At 34.9% G+C, this 17968-nt stretch overlaps 1 protein-coding gene across 3 annotated transcripts in view; it reads left to right on the top strand.

Moving 5' to 3' along the window:
• Nucleotides 1-1839: 1839 nt before the first annotated feature.
• Epac (Exchange protein directly activated by cAMP) overlaps nt 1840-17968 on the top strand; it is an 87617-nt gene continuing 71488 nt past the window's right edge. For all 3 annotated transcript variants that reach the window (XM_017612308.1, XM_017612306.1, XM_017612316.1), the window contains exons 1-2: nt 1840-2116; nt 5449-6556. In XM_017612308.1, coding sequence (XP_017467797.1) covers nt 6522-6556 — 35 coding nt within the window. In that variant the 5' untranslated portion in view covers nt 1840-2116; nt 5449-6521. The remainder of the gene's footprint in view (nt 2117-5448; nt 6557-17968) is intronic.

The raw sequence follows: 17968 nt of genomic DNA, 5'->3' as shown, positions 1-17968 counted from the left end.
GAGTGTGATCAAAAAGGCTCGATCATACTCAAAGCTGTTCTCTGGTGCTTATCTATTTTTTGCCAGTGGGATGGATGTACAGAAAATAATGTTACTCATACGCCATGTGTACACGCAAAACATCGATGAACTCGTAAGTCATTGGAATATTTTGTTTTATGTATGTTACCGGATAACTTTGCACCGCGTGAACCCCGATTTTTTTAATTCTTTATTTATCGGAAAGGTAGTACTCAAGGGGCTCTCATACTAATTTGGTTTAGTTCCTATCATTGGATCATAAATTAACGGTAGTTCCAACTTTTTATAGGAGCATTGAATTCGGTTGTGTTTTTTCTTAAAAAATTACTTGTACTACATTTTGAGAATACGACGACATATAACACCTTGTGAATCTCCTAATTGTTTTCTGAGTTATCGGAAGCAAACACTCGTAGCAAAGGGTTTCTCCCCCATTATTGGAAAAATAATATAAAAAAATATGTTTAGTTTTTTTTTATTGTAAAAGAAAATGGTTTCAAATTAAAAAGATGATGCAAAACCGCGTATGTCAGGTTGCATAAATTTCAAAATGGTTCTCTTTTTCATAAAGCAATCGCATTTCTGGCTAGTATATTTTTCAGGACGATTTGATAAGGCTTGAGCCAAGAGCTTGTGTGAGCAAATGCAATTTTTGGCAGCAAATGTCGGTTACGCGGTTTTGCAGAACGACGATACGCGGTTTTATAATTTAAACGACGGTATATATGTATTTAAAAAGAATTACGAAAAAGATTTAACCTTAAAAACGTTGCTAATATTGTAGAAAATCGCCCAGTGTTCAGATTTGCCCCATAAAGTGTAAATATAAACTAAAAATTGTTCCCAAACTTAGAGCCCGGAGATTCGATCGCAACTAGCCATCATAAGTGCTAAAAAATTAAATTAATTACTATTAAAAATTTTAAATCGTAAATTGCAAAGGTACCAAGTATATCAACGGAAGGGGGAAAGGCTGACAAAATTTTGCTTACGCTCGTTATGTTTTCTTATTTTAATAATTTCAATTTTAAATGACACAGGCCTCTTGAAATTTGATCACTGTTGTTTCGCCTACAGGTTGAAGTGCCGATGCATTGATAAACATAAATATTGTATGTTGTGCTCCATACAAGTTATAAGGCCAATAACTCAAACCATCAGGCGGCTTGGGAGGAAAAGAGCAATTTAACGTTTGCAGGTAAATTAAAGTATTTCGGCGCTCCGCTCTACTTTTGTTGCTTGTGAAAAGTACTTTAGGGGATGCAACTAAAAGCTCTGACGAAAACGTGGTGAAGAGTAGCCCCGCGGAGTCAGGCTAACAGTTGTGCTTTAACCGACAATCAAGTTGGATATGCGAACGGAAAATCGCATTTGATAAACAAAAAGGAATTAATAATAATCACAACAAAAATTGAAGAATAGAAAGTTCCAAATACCAGCACTACTTAACTATGTACATTCAGATGTATACAAATATAAAATAGTAAAAAAGATAAAATTTCGATCATCCGGCCACCAAATTTCCAATTTTCGTTGGAACGCTTGGTGATAGTACGCGATGAAAAATGCAAATATGTGAAACTTTCGAGGCATTAGAGGAATGCTGAATTCTGTGGGGGTGTGTTGAATTTTTGAATTATCGCGTGAGTCTCACCAAACTGCGAAAGCGAAAGCGCCGAATTATTTTGAATTTAGTTGGTCTCGAGCTTTTAGGGAATGCGGATGTTTCAACGGAAATGTTTGAAATAGTCATATAAAAAAGTGAAAAATACTACTGACAAACATATGTACATACATGCAGATTTACATACATACATGAATTAAAAAGTGAAGTGTTGAGAAATTAAGCTTAAAATGAAATCCAAAAATAAAAAAATTATTTCGCTTTCGGCTCTAACTAGAAGTATTTAAACGGCATATTAAACATTTGCAGACGAAAAATCTACGGTACATACATATGTAGTTGGTTGGGTTGTTCACGTGCGGGCTTATAATTTTTTTACATGCCAAACATAAATATGTATGTACATAATTGAAAAAAAAAATCGTGTCAAAACGCCACGGATAAAACAACCAAGACCCCAGATCTTAAAGGGTAAGAAAATATTTGATTACCTCGCTTACTTTAGAAACTGTTTTCCTTTGCTGGAAGCATATATGTATGTGTGTATATTTATTGCATGTTCATGTGTACATACATACATACATCCACATATATGTATGAATGTATATTCAGCTCTATTATAGTTGTCGACGTCGACGTCGATGTAATTTTTTCGTAAAAAACAGCCCTCGCCAGTCCAACGCCAGCTACGCTGACCACAGTATTTTTGAGGAAAGGTTTTGCTCGCAAAACTACTGTGGTCAGCGAAACCAGAGTTGGACGGATGAGGACAATTTTTTGACGAAAAAATTGCATCGAAGTCGACGACCATAATAGGGTCGATTATTTCATAAATTCTTTTCTTTTCTATAGTACGTATACTGCACATTTCCAGTACTACCTATGTAAATACATACATACATACATAAGTATGTGTAGACTCATGGCGCCGACCCTCTTCTGCAGTACCGTCACAGGCATACCTTATAATCTGCTATGGGAATAGTGTATTTTATATTCTTATACACATGTACATATGTACATATATGTTTATATGTAGGTATGTAGATATACATACATAAGTATGCATGTGAACTTCAATTTCGTTTTTGAAAAATGTGAAATACGTACATATCGTCACCTGAAATACAAAATATCGTAACAACATCGTCACTGAAATGCAAAAAGTCGTAACTCATAAAAAATTCCAAATTCACTTGGATTGATTGCTACATAAAAAAATACTCACTCTCTTTCAGTTTACTATAAACGCCACGCCCTCTTGTATAAATTCATTTTTATATATTTACCATAGATGTTCTCACCGAATTTCAAAGTCATGTGAGTTAGGGTTCGAAGATATAGCAAATGTAAAATTTCACGGCTATGGAACGTTCCGCGCCCCCCTGTAAGAACTCAATAATATTAACCTCACTATAAGCGCCTACTTTAGTTATGTCTTCACACCAAATTTCGAAGTCATGTGACCTATCGTTCCTTAGTTATATCTGGTTAAAATTTGACGCCTGTGGGATGTTCCAGTGGACTCCAAATAGAGGCTGTACATTAGTGATTTCATCATAAACACGGTACGCTTGAATAAGTCTCCACATCCAATTTTTCTCCAAATTCCCATTCTGTCATCATAACCAAATGATTTGAGCTAAAAATAGAAATCTTCTATGAAAGGATTCGAAAGATATCTCGATTATCCTTAATTTTTCGTATGATAACTTTTCTAGCTAAGTTAAAAAAAATCCTACAAAAGAAATTGTGGACGAAAAATCTTCGCCTATCCATCGCAAATAATATTTATTTCACTTTACTGATCTTTAAAATCTGCAAAAACAGCGAAAACCCGTGTTTTTTATTTTATAAGTTTTTGCGATCAGTCACGATACTTGTTACTTTGACTGTAGTGGTTATAATACTCGTTTTAAAGCTGTGAAACCCCCGTAAAGTGGTATTCAAACCGTTTTTGTATCTTGTGTATGTCAGAAGATATGGCAGTTAGAACTTAAAAAAAATTAGAAACCAAAATGTTTTTAAAGTCATATTTGCTCAATAACTTTTTTGGTTTGCAAAAAATCGCAAAAAGTATGTGAATATTTTTTGTACAAAACTTAATTTCCAATTAATTAATTAATTAATTTGAAGAACAATTGGATTGGGAAAGCCTTTTGCGTTAAATCCTGTCCAAAAGCGCACCGTGTGAATATTTTGCCTAGAATTTCTTTGTGAGAAGCCAGAGTAGAAAGTTCAATTAGTTTTAAATAACTAGTTTAAGGGGAAAGATTATCTCGTCACAGGGAGGAGGTGTGAGAGATATCTAGAATACATATTCCATGTGAAGGATCGGTCTACAACGCATTGATCATAGAAGTAGGGCACAAGAAGCGGGGAGGGAATGCACTTAGATCCTTTTAGGAATCATTCGGATGGTTATTGCTTGGTGTCATGATACAAAAAAGAAGGTAGTTTTAATAAACAACTTTTTGCTTAAAAATGAGATTTTTGACAATTGCTCAATTGTAAAAAATTCGAAGCGGCGTTACCCAATTTAAGTTTTTTTTGGTGGGTGGGGATTTTATATCCTAAATTTGGGAGTATAAATAAAATAGTTGTATTAACCTTTTAAAAATAATTAATATCTTATCTTAAAAACGTTAAAATTTTACCTTAAATTCGATAACTACTTGCCAAAATCTTTATTTTTACATTAATACAATTTTAGTGAAGATATTTAAAAAATTTTTTAGTGCCATTGTGCCATCTGATTATTACACAATGTAGCTAGCCAGGACTATTACAGTTTTCTATATCGGATACGATTGTTTCTGATGTAATTGAGACACTGAAATTACACATTTCGATATTGTCTTTGTCCATGTCTTTCAAGTAACTTGAAAACGGAATTTACTTTGCGATCCATAGGCGTCATGACTTTCTCAGAGAAGTGAGTATTATACAATTCTAGTATGTTCGTCGACAACATCGTTGTTACTTAGGGTAAAAATAAGTACATTTTACTGTTCAATATTAGAGGGGGTGTGAAACAAAATTGATGATTTATTGTTAGCATGAAAACTAGAAACACAATTATCAACTTTTTGAGCATTAGACCTCTTTCAAAAACAAAAGGGGAAATATTCGTTTATTTGTGCAATGGCTTTGGTTTTTGTACAAATAACCGAGCCGAACCCAACAAAATATGTACCTTTTGCTTGTTCAAATTTCGATTATATGAGCAAAATGTTTGTAAATAAACCAGCAATGAATAACAAAATTTGAAGGATTTTAGATATTGCATACGGTAGCACGCAATGTCACAATCTACTTAATTGTCAGGTTGTTAATATGGCGACGAAAAAGTGGCAAAAATGGCTTGATGTGGTTTCCCATACTTTACTTTTCATAATTTTAAGTATACATATTTATGAGTTTTCTCGGGTCTGTCAGTCATTAAAAAAATGAAAATTGCACCCAATATTAGGTTTTTTGCTGTCTACTTGTAGCTTGTCTACTTGTAGAAAAACTCGAGCAAAGTTCAAACTGTCAGCGTTTATCAAATAAACTCGAAAACTTAATGGCGGAACGCGTATGTGTAACTCGAAGCGACTTCGATTAGCTTGGGGAACAAACCTATTATAAGCTTCTTCCTTGCACTTTTGTATCAATTTTGACTTGTTTTTGAAATAAGTAGCACAGTGTACTAAGTACCCTTTTTAATAAACCACCTTTTTTACTTTTCATAACCTTCATTGTATAATCCATTCAAGTCACCATAATTCATATTTTTTTTTTTTTTTTGATTTTACTTATAGTTGGAGCTTGGCTATCGGAACGACTACAACCGCAACAACAAGATCTATATCCAGTGGCGATTTGAGGCAAAATCAAAGCCACAACTCGAAAGTGGCACAATAAATCACAAACATTAATAAAACTGATGCAGAAACAATTGGAAAGCATCAAAGCGGTCATATTTGACATAAAGAATATCAATTACACGAGTAAACACGCTGTCAGGTGTCCTGCCTGCCGCATCGATAAGCGGTCCCCTAATAAAAAGCGCTGGTCGTGAGGGAATTGCCTGTGAAACGTTTGTGTGGTTGTGTTTCGCTGTGTTACGCTGGTCGCAACATTCTAGATTGAATTATTACTACCACGGTTGTCACAACTGTTTCTTTAAAAGCACAACGAAACTCACGAACACACCTGACAATAATACAATAAAAAAAACAAAATACGATAATGTTAGAATGGTAGAGGGAGGCAAACAAAACTCAACAAAAAAAAAAAAACGGTTAGCGTAAGCAAGTCGAAAATAAAGTGCAAGTTCTGAACCTCAGTAAGGATTCAATTAAAGTTGTGTATTTAAGTGAGAGCATAGCTTTGTTGGTATTACTGTCGAAGGTAAGCCCCAAACATCTTTCATCCGTCGCTCAGCGAAAAGAAAGAAAGCTGGTACATATTACGTATGCATGTATGCATGTATGCATGTATGTACGTGCGTTAGTGTTCGAATAACAAAACAAATAAATTCTACATGCAAGTATTTAAGTGAAACAGTTACAAGACAGTTTTCTCAAAAAAGTGCACCTTGCCATGAAAGACAAATATTAACAATAACGGTAAATAATTACCACTAAATGTAACGATTTGCCCACGGGAATAGTGAAACGGCACTTAAGGGAGATCGCCGACATTGGTCATGTAACTAGGTGACCAGGTATACAATAAAACAAGGGCAACAAAAAGTTTCCAAAGAAGTCGAATTGTTTAAAATCGATTTTATATTGAGTTGCTGTTGTGTGTTCGAAGATATATATATATATATATACATATATAAAAGGAATATAGCCTGCTCGCAGAAATCGTGAAAATTTGAAACAAAATGGCAATGGAATGGATAACAGCGATGGACAAGCGGTAAGTTCGATATTCTTTTTTTTTTCTCCTAAATCTTTTGTTGCTGCTAGTGCCGCGTATATATACCTTAAGTGTGCGGTTTTAAGAAAATTTTGCGAAGGGATTACAAAAGTAATCACAGGTTCACACTGTAAGCCTAAAGCTGATGCCACATAAAACTTTTGCTTCGCTTTGACAGATAAGATGAGTTGCATGAAAATGCACAAAGCATGCCACATAGATCGTTGAAGCTGCAGCGCGAAGCGAAAAGATGGCCAACTCCCATCTTTTTGCGAGCTTTGACAATCAGCCGGTTTAATATTTATTTTGCTTCATCCAAATTCGAGTTTTCATGCATAAAACATAAAACTTAATTACATTGCTAATAATTTTAAAGCAAAATATATAAAATCCACAGCATTTTTGACGAGTAAAAAAGCAGTACAAAATTGCTTTCTTGGCGTTCATTGTGGCATAGATTTTGCGTCTGGCGCTTTGCTGGAAAAGTTATAAATGTCACGCAAAGCTACAAAGTTTTATCTGGCATCTCAGCTTAAGTGTCGTTTTGTGTGGCTGTTGTGAATGTAGCTCGATTGGTTGCATTTCTAATGCTGACTACACACAAGGCAACCGTTGAAGCAAAAAGGGAATGTTGCTTCGACCGTTGCAAAGTCAGCTGGCTCGATCTATTTTACCAGAATACTGCCATGCAAATGAAATGTTGTGTTCCTCATAGAAATTTGTGTGGTCGCAACCGTCGCCCGAAAATCATAATATTTTTGGTTGCGGTGTCGGTTGCCTCGTGTGTAAATTTAGGCCCGTGCCCATCTCTAGTCTCAACACGTTCCTTCAACGCTTGACTAATTGAACACTGCTCTGCGCGGCGCATGGCTACAAGCTTTAGTCAATCACTGAAATTAAGCAAAAATATTATTATAACAGAAGGGCATCGTATTGGCGTTATTACTCTGAACAAGAGTACGTTTAGCTGACCAGGTTCTTACTAAACATTTACAAACTTAATTAATTTTACCGTCACCCCCATTTAGATGTAATACTTTTCATTTTCTTATATGTATGCATGTATTTAGAGTGGCCTAAGGAAAGTAAATTCAGAATTTTAATGCGGATTTTTCTATATCGAAAAATATACCCCTGTTTTTTTTGTTGTTGAAATCAAATAATATTTAGAGGTCGCTCAAAGCGCTCAAAGTTTTCTATGTATTTTAACGGGTGATTTTTTTGAGGTTAGGATTTTCATGCATTAGTATTTGACAGATCACGTGGGATTTCAGACATGGTGTCAAAGAGAAAGATGCTCAGTATGCTTTGACATTTCATCATGAATAGACTTACTAACGAGCAACGCTTGCAAATCATTGAATTTTATTACCAAAATCAGTGTTCGGTTCGAAATGTGTTTCGCAAACCCAATTGCTGCGAACGGCGACGAATCGACATTTCACGGTCTTCAGCAACACTCTCAGAAACAGACGCAATATTCTCTTCTGTACGCACTGTACGCATTCGTGTGGTTGGTTTAATGTCCAATAAAGTAAACTGAGTGCGAAACTTGGTCACAATCGCATTAATTGTTTGCTCACTTGGTCGATTATGTAGACCATAAATCGGACGTAAAGCGAACCGAACACTGATTTTGGTAATAAAATTCAATGATTTGCAAGCGTTGCTCGTTAGTAAGTCTATTCATGATGAAATGTCAAAGCATACTGAGCATCTTTCTCTTTGACACCATGTCTGAAATCCCACGTGATCTGTCAAATACTAATGCATGAAAATCCTAACCTCAAAAAAATCACCCGTTATATGCGGAAAAACAATTTGTTGTAGATATGGTGTAGAATATCAATATTTTTCAATCGTTAAACTATGTTACCCGTTTTTTTTTTTTAGAAATGATAGGGTCCCTTATAGATTTTACGAAAAAAGTATGTTATTATTAATTTTCCACAGAATGTACTTAGTTGTATTAATTAGTTTTTAAATTTTAATCCCTATTTACATTTGCCAGCAGTGTAAAATTTGAAAGGAAAGTTCATTTGGCACGCAGGTCTTCGTCAGTTAATTCATTCCATACCTTCTGTAACCATAGGCTAATTTTCTTCATTTTAAGTCCCTTATGCTCCCCCTTCTGTCCAACATAAGGCCTCACACTCAAAAATCGAATAGACTCGGAACTGGCGACTAGGGCGGCCATTTATTCGACTAACCCTATACAGTTTTTCGTTTTTTTTTGTAATTTTTTATACAAAGCCTAAAAAAAAATACACCTGAAAAGGACTTGTGTGCCAAATGAACTTTTCTCTCAAATTTTGCACTGCTGGCAAACTTAAATAAGAATTAAAATTTAAAAACTAATTTATTCGACTAAAGTAAAATCTGAGGAAAATTAACAATAAAATACTTTTTTTCGCAAAATCTATAAAGGACCCCTTGCATTTCTCAAAAAAACCTGGGTAACAGTTATTCGTCGCCGCGCTGTATATGAACAGAAATACATTTACGTAGATTTCAATATCCCGAAACATCTAAATTACTTAAAACAACCCAATACTCAAAAATAAGTACCCTTAATACGTTTAAGATGGGGGCCTCTGGGTTGGCCCTGAGGTAAATCCGGCCCTGCACATATGTATATATGTAAGTAATTATGAACTTAAAAGATTTAATTTAATAACATCAGTCAGTACGTTATTCTGTCAATAGATATGAAAGAGTGGCAGGGGGACAAAAAGCAAATACCCAAACAATTTTGTCGGAAAGGGACGAAAGCAAACTGCATACATCTGTATGTAAATATGTAGCTGTTATTCATCATATTAAGTATGAAAACGAGCATAAATGTACATATGTACATTAGACCACGTCGAAAACAGACTAAAATTTTAGCATTTGGTATAGTAATGATCCTCCATGAAGTGCAAGAAGGCAATCCTTTCGGCATGTACCCCAACGGGCCAGTACCCTGTGCACACAGCAGTAAGTTTGTAGATATCTTCTTTGCTCATTCGGTAGAGAGCTTTGGTTTTAAGTGGGTCGTAGAACACCCAGAACTGCCGGGTAATCCTGTTTCGACGATGAATCCATGCGTAGGGTAGGGCTGCCATAAGCCTGAACCCATCGACCAGGGCACTAAATAATCATCCAAATTAAAAACGAAGACGGAAGTGAATATGGGGCTAATGTATTTCTTATAAGTGCTGTTGCTTTGGTTCTGACGTTGCATTATTTCGAAGTTATTTCTGATATTATAAGCAATGTAGTTTTGTGGCACAATCAGTAGAGCTGAATGATTAATGATGATGTGCTTGCATGAAATGCTCAAACTTTCAAGTTTTGTTAATCATAAAAGAACACATTTTCTCTTTTTTCTAATGTAGCTTGAATAAATGTTTGGCGCCTTTAACGTGGTCTTGAATTCTTTCCTTTCACCACTAAGCAAAACTCCACATATCCCACAATGCGCTTCATAATCATTTTTTACATTTTGTATGTGCATAGCCAGAAGATAATTTAGGTGGGCTATCTTAAGTGAAGCCATTCTAAAAGACTTATAGCTCACTGCACTGCATAGAATGTAATTTTGACGTAGAAATCAAAAACCAACAGACTTCTACATATTTAATGCTGTGCGTTGGGTAACTAACCGCTTACACGCAAATCTCATTTAACAGATTCTTTATGTGACAACTCTCATGCAATGCCAAGTATGCATAACTGAGGCTTTACCCAATAAGGGCTGAAAAAAGTGCTTCCCCGCATGCCTCCTGGACAGGGTTTTCTTATTTACAATTTACGCGAATTTTATGTTTAAATTAAAATTCAGCATTACGAAGGATTTTAAACCTATTTCCATTGATAACCATCGTTTAGTAATTCATTTAATTTTTTAAATAATTTTAATTTAACCTTTTAAACTGGGGCAGCACATCAAAGATATTCTAAATTGTAAAACTAAATATTTCTTAAAACTATTTCATTTGGGTATAAAATAATTTAATTAGACTTCTCAAAAGGTGGCAACCCTCTTCAAAACATTTCCACACTACTACCTTCTTAATCCTCTTTTGTCTGTCTTCAGTAAAGTGACGATACGGCCATCGTCAGCCATGTTACTGATGCGCTGACGATGACGATGACTGATCTTCAAATATGGCATGGCTAATCATCTGTGAAAGCACGCTTCAAAAAATATCGCGGTTTATTGCTAATTTGAATTACTCGGTGACCAATATTAAAGTGGCTGGCAAATATGTGGAAAGGTAGCAAAACTTTAATCATAGCATTTATCACTAGTGATGTGCTGAATTTTCGGTACCCAATACTCGGTACCCAATACTTCAGAAAGATTTCGGTACCCAATAGTTTCTTCCCGGTACCCAATACCGATTCTATACATAATTAGAGCTTTTGGACATAATTTTCAACAGAATATCTGTCAAAAAAGTTGCATCGACTTTATTTCGACTATGAATATGCTTCACAATTAGTACGAGTAAGACGATGCTTTCCCAAAAGTTGAACAATTTGTACTAAGCAATGTGGAAACCACATATCAAAACAGTCTCATCACCTTCTTGATATTGTCGCAACAGTAAACTACCATTTTATCAGTTTCCACTTTCGTAGATCTAAAATTTAAGAAAAATGCATTGACGGATGAAGGAAGTCTTTCAAGGCCTGGCCAGATAGAAATTCTTTTCTGCGTCACAGGGATGCCTTTGACTGACAAAACGCACAGAAGATGCCGACGTAGCACAATGAAAACGTTGCCGCAAACCAAACGCGTCAATTTGATTGGACAAAAATCAGCTGGTTTAAATTCGTTCTATATATTTTTGTTGTTAATGTTGGTTTTCCGCATACGCGTGCATCAAAAGTGGAGAGTTGGGCAAATTTTATCAGTTGCGTCAACGCATGCGTTGCAAATGTGGCGTCTTCTATTCAAAATCACAGAGTTGACTTGGATGTGAGTCAAAAGCATACCTGTGACACAGAAAAGAATTTCTATCTGGCGGAGCCTTCAGGCCTACAAAGATAACATCGTCCGATTCATCTTGAAAAAAATTTTTCAAATAAGGAAGAGTTTCCCTGCATTGTGGCGATGGAAAATGGACATTAAAACCTCAATTAGCCCCTACACTTGCTTTTGATAGGCTAGGCTCCCCTGAACAGCTTTTATTTTTGGTCTACATGCGTTCTTATTGGAAGCCTAAACGTTTCGGTACCGAGTATCGAAAGTATTGGATACTTTTTAAATCGGTACCGAGTATCGATCAATACTTCAAAGTATCTACTCAGCACATCACTATTTATCACATGGAAATAATATTCGATTTCAATCGAAAAGATATTAACACTGACACTGAAGTATCAATTTTGCCGCTACTCGACCAATTTGCTGCATTGGTAAATGATGCAGACATAATTGAATTTCAATTTCGCAAATTGAGGCTGAGTTAAGATAACTTCAAAAACTGTACCAATATAGAACGTTTTTGGAATCAAGTAAGTTTGATTAAAAATGGATTGGGCGAAGCGGCCTTTGGAGAATTGTGTGATTAATTTCATAATATTTTTAGTATGATTCACAGTTCCGCAGCAGCAGAGCGCAAATTGTTTGATTTAGCATTAATAAAAACAAAATTAAGAAACAAATTATAATTTAAAACTTTAATTAATATAATGTTAATAATATACAGTTGTAATGCACTTTGGATTGAGTATAAAAAAAACCCGTTGAATTGGCATATTTTCTTGATAAAGAGGAATAAACTCCACTCAATTTCCCGACGTAATAGAAATTGTTAATTTTTTACCATTTAGTTAATTTTTTGGTCCAAAAAATAAATTGGAAATGGCAACCGTGGTTAGGATGTAAAGCCCTTTCCAAACCATTACGGATGATACCCATATTGTAACAATTGATTTAACTTTTTAAATAATTTTAGCTAAATTTCTTAACAGGTGGCAACTCTTTTAGAAAAAGTAAAACCTGATTCAACGTCCACACCCAAAGCCCTTTAACTCGACACCTCACTGTTGAAAATCGAACGAACGGTGCGGATCTGAGGGCATTGATTATTAAATAATAAAGAATATTCTAGAAATGGTCGTGGCTATATTAAAACCAAAGTTCAAAAATTTAGACTTTATTGTGGATTTCGCCAGAATATGTATATGGATTGAAAAAGTTGTGGAACAAATATTGTTAACGAAGAGATATTCTGTCGAAATCCGCAATAAAATCCGCGTTTTGCTAACTTTAGTCCTGCAATTGCCACGCCCATTTCTAGGAGTTTGTCGCCTTAAAGAAAAATCTTGCCGTACAAATATTATATCTGGATAGGTATTCTATCCGAGTCCGCAATAAAATTTTAATTTTTGCAAAAACCCGATGTTTAACACCTTACTAAATATATCTCATACATACATAACATACGTTTTCGAAAACAAATTACAAAAAAGTATTCGAGGCTATTAGCTGCCTGGACTGTTCTAAAGTATCAACTCAAACAAGCCTTAAAAAAAAAAAAAAAAAAAACAAGATTTATAAAGCAAAATTCCAATGTCGCCCGTGAGCAGAATCGGTCCTCAAAGGGTTAAAAAAGAAAGCACTGAAATTCGGGATTTAATCGGTACAAAAATGAAAAATCAAGACACTTACAGGTCCGGACTTAAAAAAAAAAATATTCAGCGGGATAATTTTCGCAAAATCGGTACTTGCCCGCCAAAAGCGGTCCGAATGGTCACCGTATATATAGTACTTAGGATATATATCTTCCCTTAAAGAATCCCATTTGTTTGCCTTAAATGGGCTAATTAAAACGTATTTATGCAGCTTGCTTACTGACACCGGGGCGTATGACGAACGCAAGAAGAAGGAATAACTTTTGCCTTAAACTGTAAAATACAAGTAATTTTTAGCAAAAAAAAAACCGACTTCAACTCCCATATAAAAAAATATATATATATGTATATATATCTCATGATCCACTGATCGGATCTCAACCAGATTAGTATGGGACCACCTCTGAGACACTACCTTTCCGATGCAAAAAGAATTATCGAAATCGGTTGACGTGGTCCAAAGTTATGCGNTTAAAAACTGTAAGGTTTGAGACAACTCTGGCACACAGACATACATACATACATATTGAATGCCTGCGTCAAAGCATACTTTACCGATTATGATTGCGTCTAAACGTTAAGAATCTAAACACATCTAGGGGATTCACAAGACGTGTTAACCGTCGTAAAATCTTAAGGTTAACATCTTTTTTAATTAAAATGGTTTTAGGGGATTTCTAACTAAACCGGAATTCTTTTAAACTGATAAAGAATGTATAATTAGCCAACCCCCCAACCATTTTAGCCGCTATTTTACATAAACAAGTGTTAAGCTTAAGATTTTACGACGGTTAACACGTCTTGTGAATCCCCTAATTGTTTTTAAACGTTTTCCTTTTAATTTCCGACCATTCTGCGTCGGTGCTAATGTAATGTTGTTGATTTTGGGGTTGTAATGGTTGCTGTTGTTGGTTATTGGGTTTCTGTCGCATGGAACACAAATTATAAACAACATCCACGCCACCAATGTTGAACGTTTCAGTGTGTTGCCAAAATATTTCCACACCTAATTTGAAATAATAATTTAATTTGCATTCTTCATTAACAGTTTTTAAATATTTATCTAGGTAATCAAGAGGATAATATTCGAAAAGGCATATATGTTTACTTGCACACACTTGCTTAGATAATTAATGGTGATGTCGTTTCTTCCAAAAAATGTTGTCCCTCCCCGGTGCAAAATGTAACCCTGTAAAAAGGCATGTTTTTGCCTTCTTGTCCTTGTCTAGCTCACGTATTTCATAATGTTATCGTTTTAAGCAACCATCTGATTTTCAGGGTAACCATCTCCGCTGAGAAAGCTTCAAAGGGCAAAGGATGTGCCCGTTTTGCCTTAAAAGAGTGTGGCATTTCAAGAAACAAACACACAAAAAGTTCCAATGTTTGCCTCTATTTTAGAATCGAACACGAAAAGAGAACAGGGCAATCAAAAGGAATGATTCAAGCCGGAGCCTTACATACATACATACATGGTACTTACATACGTAAATGTGGCATGTAAAATACAAACATTTCTTATGTCAACTACAACTTTGTGATAAGTGGTCGTTTACGGTTTTTATAGAAACTCGTCGGTTAGCTTGTGTCACATGCTGTTCTTGACAGAATGTAATAAATAGTTCACTCATTAAAACATACATTTATCTGATAATTGGCTAACAATTTCATTTCTAACGACATCACCGATATACATATGTATGTGTGTGTGTACGCAAAAATTGCCCTGAGTCATTATGTCCAACAGCGAAAAATAATTTTATTAATGGCAACAATAAATTTTTTTATTTACAATTAAGGCGAGAAAATGCTTGTATCCTTAATTTGGGCCATATTACATATAAATTTATATATGTACACTAGACCGGATCGGAAGCTATCCGTTTTTATTTGAGAGCTTGCGTCAGGCAGAATTTATCTTTATAAAAATTTCCTCCTAACCGCAAGGCGTTTAAGTGTGATACTTTGTTGAAAAATTTACTCTAACAGATATATCTATTTGCGATTGTGAAAAGGCTATTGCATGCAAAAACGGTAAGTTTAACGTTGACTAAAATTTTATTTTGCCAGGTAGAAAGTCATAAAATTGACTTTACTGGTCGAAGTAAAGATATCGTGAGATAATTTTCATCAACATAGTATTCGAGCAAAATATGGTACTCAAAAACACCTTGTCAACGATATGGGACACAAATAAAAAGTTATGAAAAAAAATTGGGTGATGAAAAATTCTCATAAAGTAGGCTTTCAAATAGAGATGGGCACGGGACTGATTATTTAATCCCGATCCCACCCATTCCGAAATGCGATTTTTAAGTCCCTCCCGAACCCGCCCATCCCGACGTTTTTCAGAATTTTACCGCGTGTCCCGTGGGTCCCGATATCTACTTATCTCTAAAGCAGGCTTCAAACTGACAACAAATTGAAACGGTCGGTTGAGATTTCAACGTGTGTAGGTGGCGTGGTTTACAAACCGATCGGAGGTTGACAAAAATGTTTATGACTTTCAAATTAATTTTAAATAAGAAAAATAATAATGAAAGATCTGGCATCTTCCGATTATTTTGTTTTGCTTTGCTATTCGTTTTCATCTCAATAAAACATTAAAATTGCATATTTCAAACATCGTTTTTAAGGAAGCTTTTGTGAATTTGCGGGGGTTGCGGTTTTATCGGGAGTGTCGGGAAAGGATTTTGGTCCCGTACCAAAAAAAAAATTTTTACAGACCTTCCCTTCCTGGCCAATTTTAAATCAGTAGCGTGAGTCCCGCGGGTCCCGCTATCCCGCGCCCATCTCTACTTTCAAACCGGTTGGACAATTAAAAACATTAGGTAACCCACCCTAATCTACATATACATATGTATTATGTAGGTTGGGCAGTGGCGGATTTAAATATTTGCCGCCCCTAGGCAATTCATAACTTGCCGCCCTTTTTTCACGAAAAAAAAAAATATATATATATATATCAAATATGATTGTTATTGTCAGTGCTTTATTACAATATAGTTCGTTAATAATGAAATACATAACGGAATTAACAAATTCGACATCAGCATGGATAAGGTATTCAACAAAAACCCTCTTTCAAACACTTCTTTTTCACAGTTCTTTACGTCTTGATTTTTCAGCTGCGAATTCGCGGATAATATCTTCACAATCGATAGATAGAAACAAATCTGACTCTATAGTCAGCAACGCAAGAGCATTCAGTTTGTTTTCGCTCAATGAAGATCTGAGATAGTTTTTCACGCGTTTTAAAACAGAAAACGATCTTTCTAATTTAGCTGTCTTAAATTTTGCCGCCCCTTAATTCTGCCGCCCTAGGCTTCAGCCTATGTTGCCTGTACGATAAATCCGCCACTGAGGTTGGGAGACAATTGGGTGAAAGTAAAATTTAAATTTTTCGTTAGAGCTGTTGCTAGAAATTGCAAAAGCATGTATGTACAGTGGCTGGCTAATTATTCAAATCGGTACTCGTAGTTAAATTTCTATATTTTGCAGCCAAAAGTTACCACTACTACTATGTAAAGAAGATTTTCCCTATTAAACATTGAAAGATATTTGTTTTAATAAAAAGAATACTCTCGTAAAAACAATAAGAAATCTCTAAAGAAATTTTTTCGTTTTAATCATAGATAAGCATCCCATAATTTTTTACTGAAAAAACGAAAAGCCCACCACGTCCAACAATTTCGCGGGATATAGGATTGAAAAACACAATAAAGGGATATCCAAGTTGGAAAAATTTTCAGATGTTAATAGATTTTATTCGTTCAAGGAACTTAAACTCGTATGATAAACTACATATCCTAAACTAATCAAATTAACTTTCAACACGATCACTCCAGCATCACCATCTTCAGATTTGGTATAATTTTTGGTGAAAATTTTTGTTCTTTGCAGCAATTTGGCGAAGCATGTAGTTATGGACTTGTTATTAAAATGTCGTATAACCCGTCCAACGAATATTTCCTCCCATTTCGGTGCATTCTCAAGGATTGCCCATTCAAATATCTTAAGTTGCTTTAACGGCTTAAATGGCATAAAAAGAAATTTCTAAACAACTCCTTACAGGTGGGAGAAATCAACTCACATTCACAGTCAGACTCGATGAGTTATTGTTTTCGTTCAGCTGTCATTAGGGATATTCGCAGTGATCGGACTTTAAAAAAATTCTGTGTGGTAGAACCTGGAAAAAAATGTAGTAGATTTCAAAAAATTGTGGTACTAAATCTCTGGGTTTGGATCAAACTTTGTATAAAAATTTAAAAAAATCTGCAAGCTTTCACCTAAATGGCAAACTTTAAAAAAAATTTAATTTTAGTATTATAAAGCGCACGATTGAAGTTGCTAAAAATTTGCTTGTTTCACTTGATTTCCTTTTTATAACCTGAAAACAATATATAGCGAACTTTTGAAAAAGTTTAAACTATTTATTTTTGTTAATTTTGAGTCAATACGTCTATTTCCAGGGTTATAAAGTTTCCTTCAGTGCAATGTTTGACAGATAATTGAGTCCACAGTTCACTTGTTCGTATGAAAAAAAAAAATTAATCAAATAACACAAGGTGTTGCGGCTTGCAATAAATATTAACCAAATATTTTACACACAAACTCACATACATATATGTACACTTATACATATATACGGTAAATTTATATTAATAAGTAAATACTTAGTAAATCACCATCACAGTCATATATTTCAATTCGAATAGTCGATTACACAAGGCAACGCTGATTTTGGTACGACAAATGTTAGAACTCTTTTTGATAGAACTTTTT

This window comes from Rhagoletis zephyria, unplaced genomic scaffold, assembly GCF_001687245.7.
Source record: "Rhagoletis zephyria isolate East Lansing unplaced genomic scaffold, Rhagoletis_zephyria_1.1 Rzeph_scaffold_00522, whole genome shotgun sequence".
Classification (NCBI taxonomy): Eukaryota; Metazoa; Arthropoda; class Insecta; order Diptera; family Tephritidae; genus Rhagoletis; species Rhagoletis zephyria.
The sequence above is the reverse complement of the archived record's forward strand: the minus strand, read 5'-3'. Positions and strand labels throughout refer to the sequence as shown.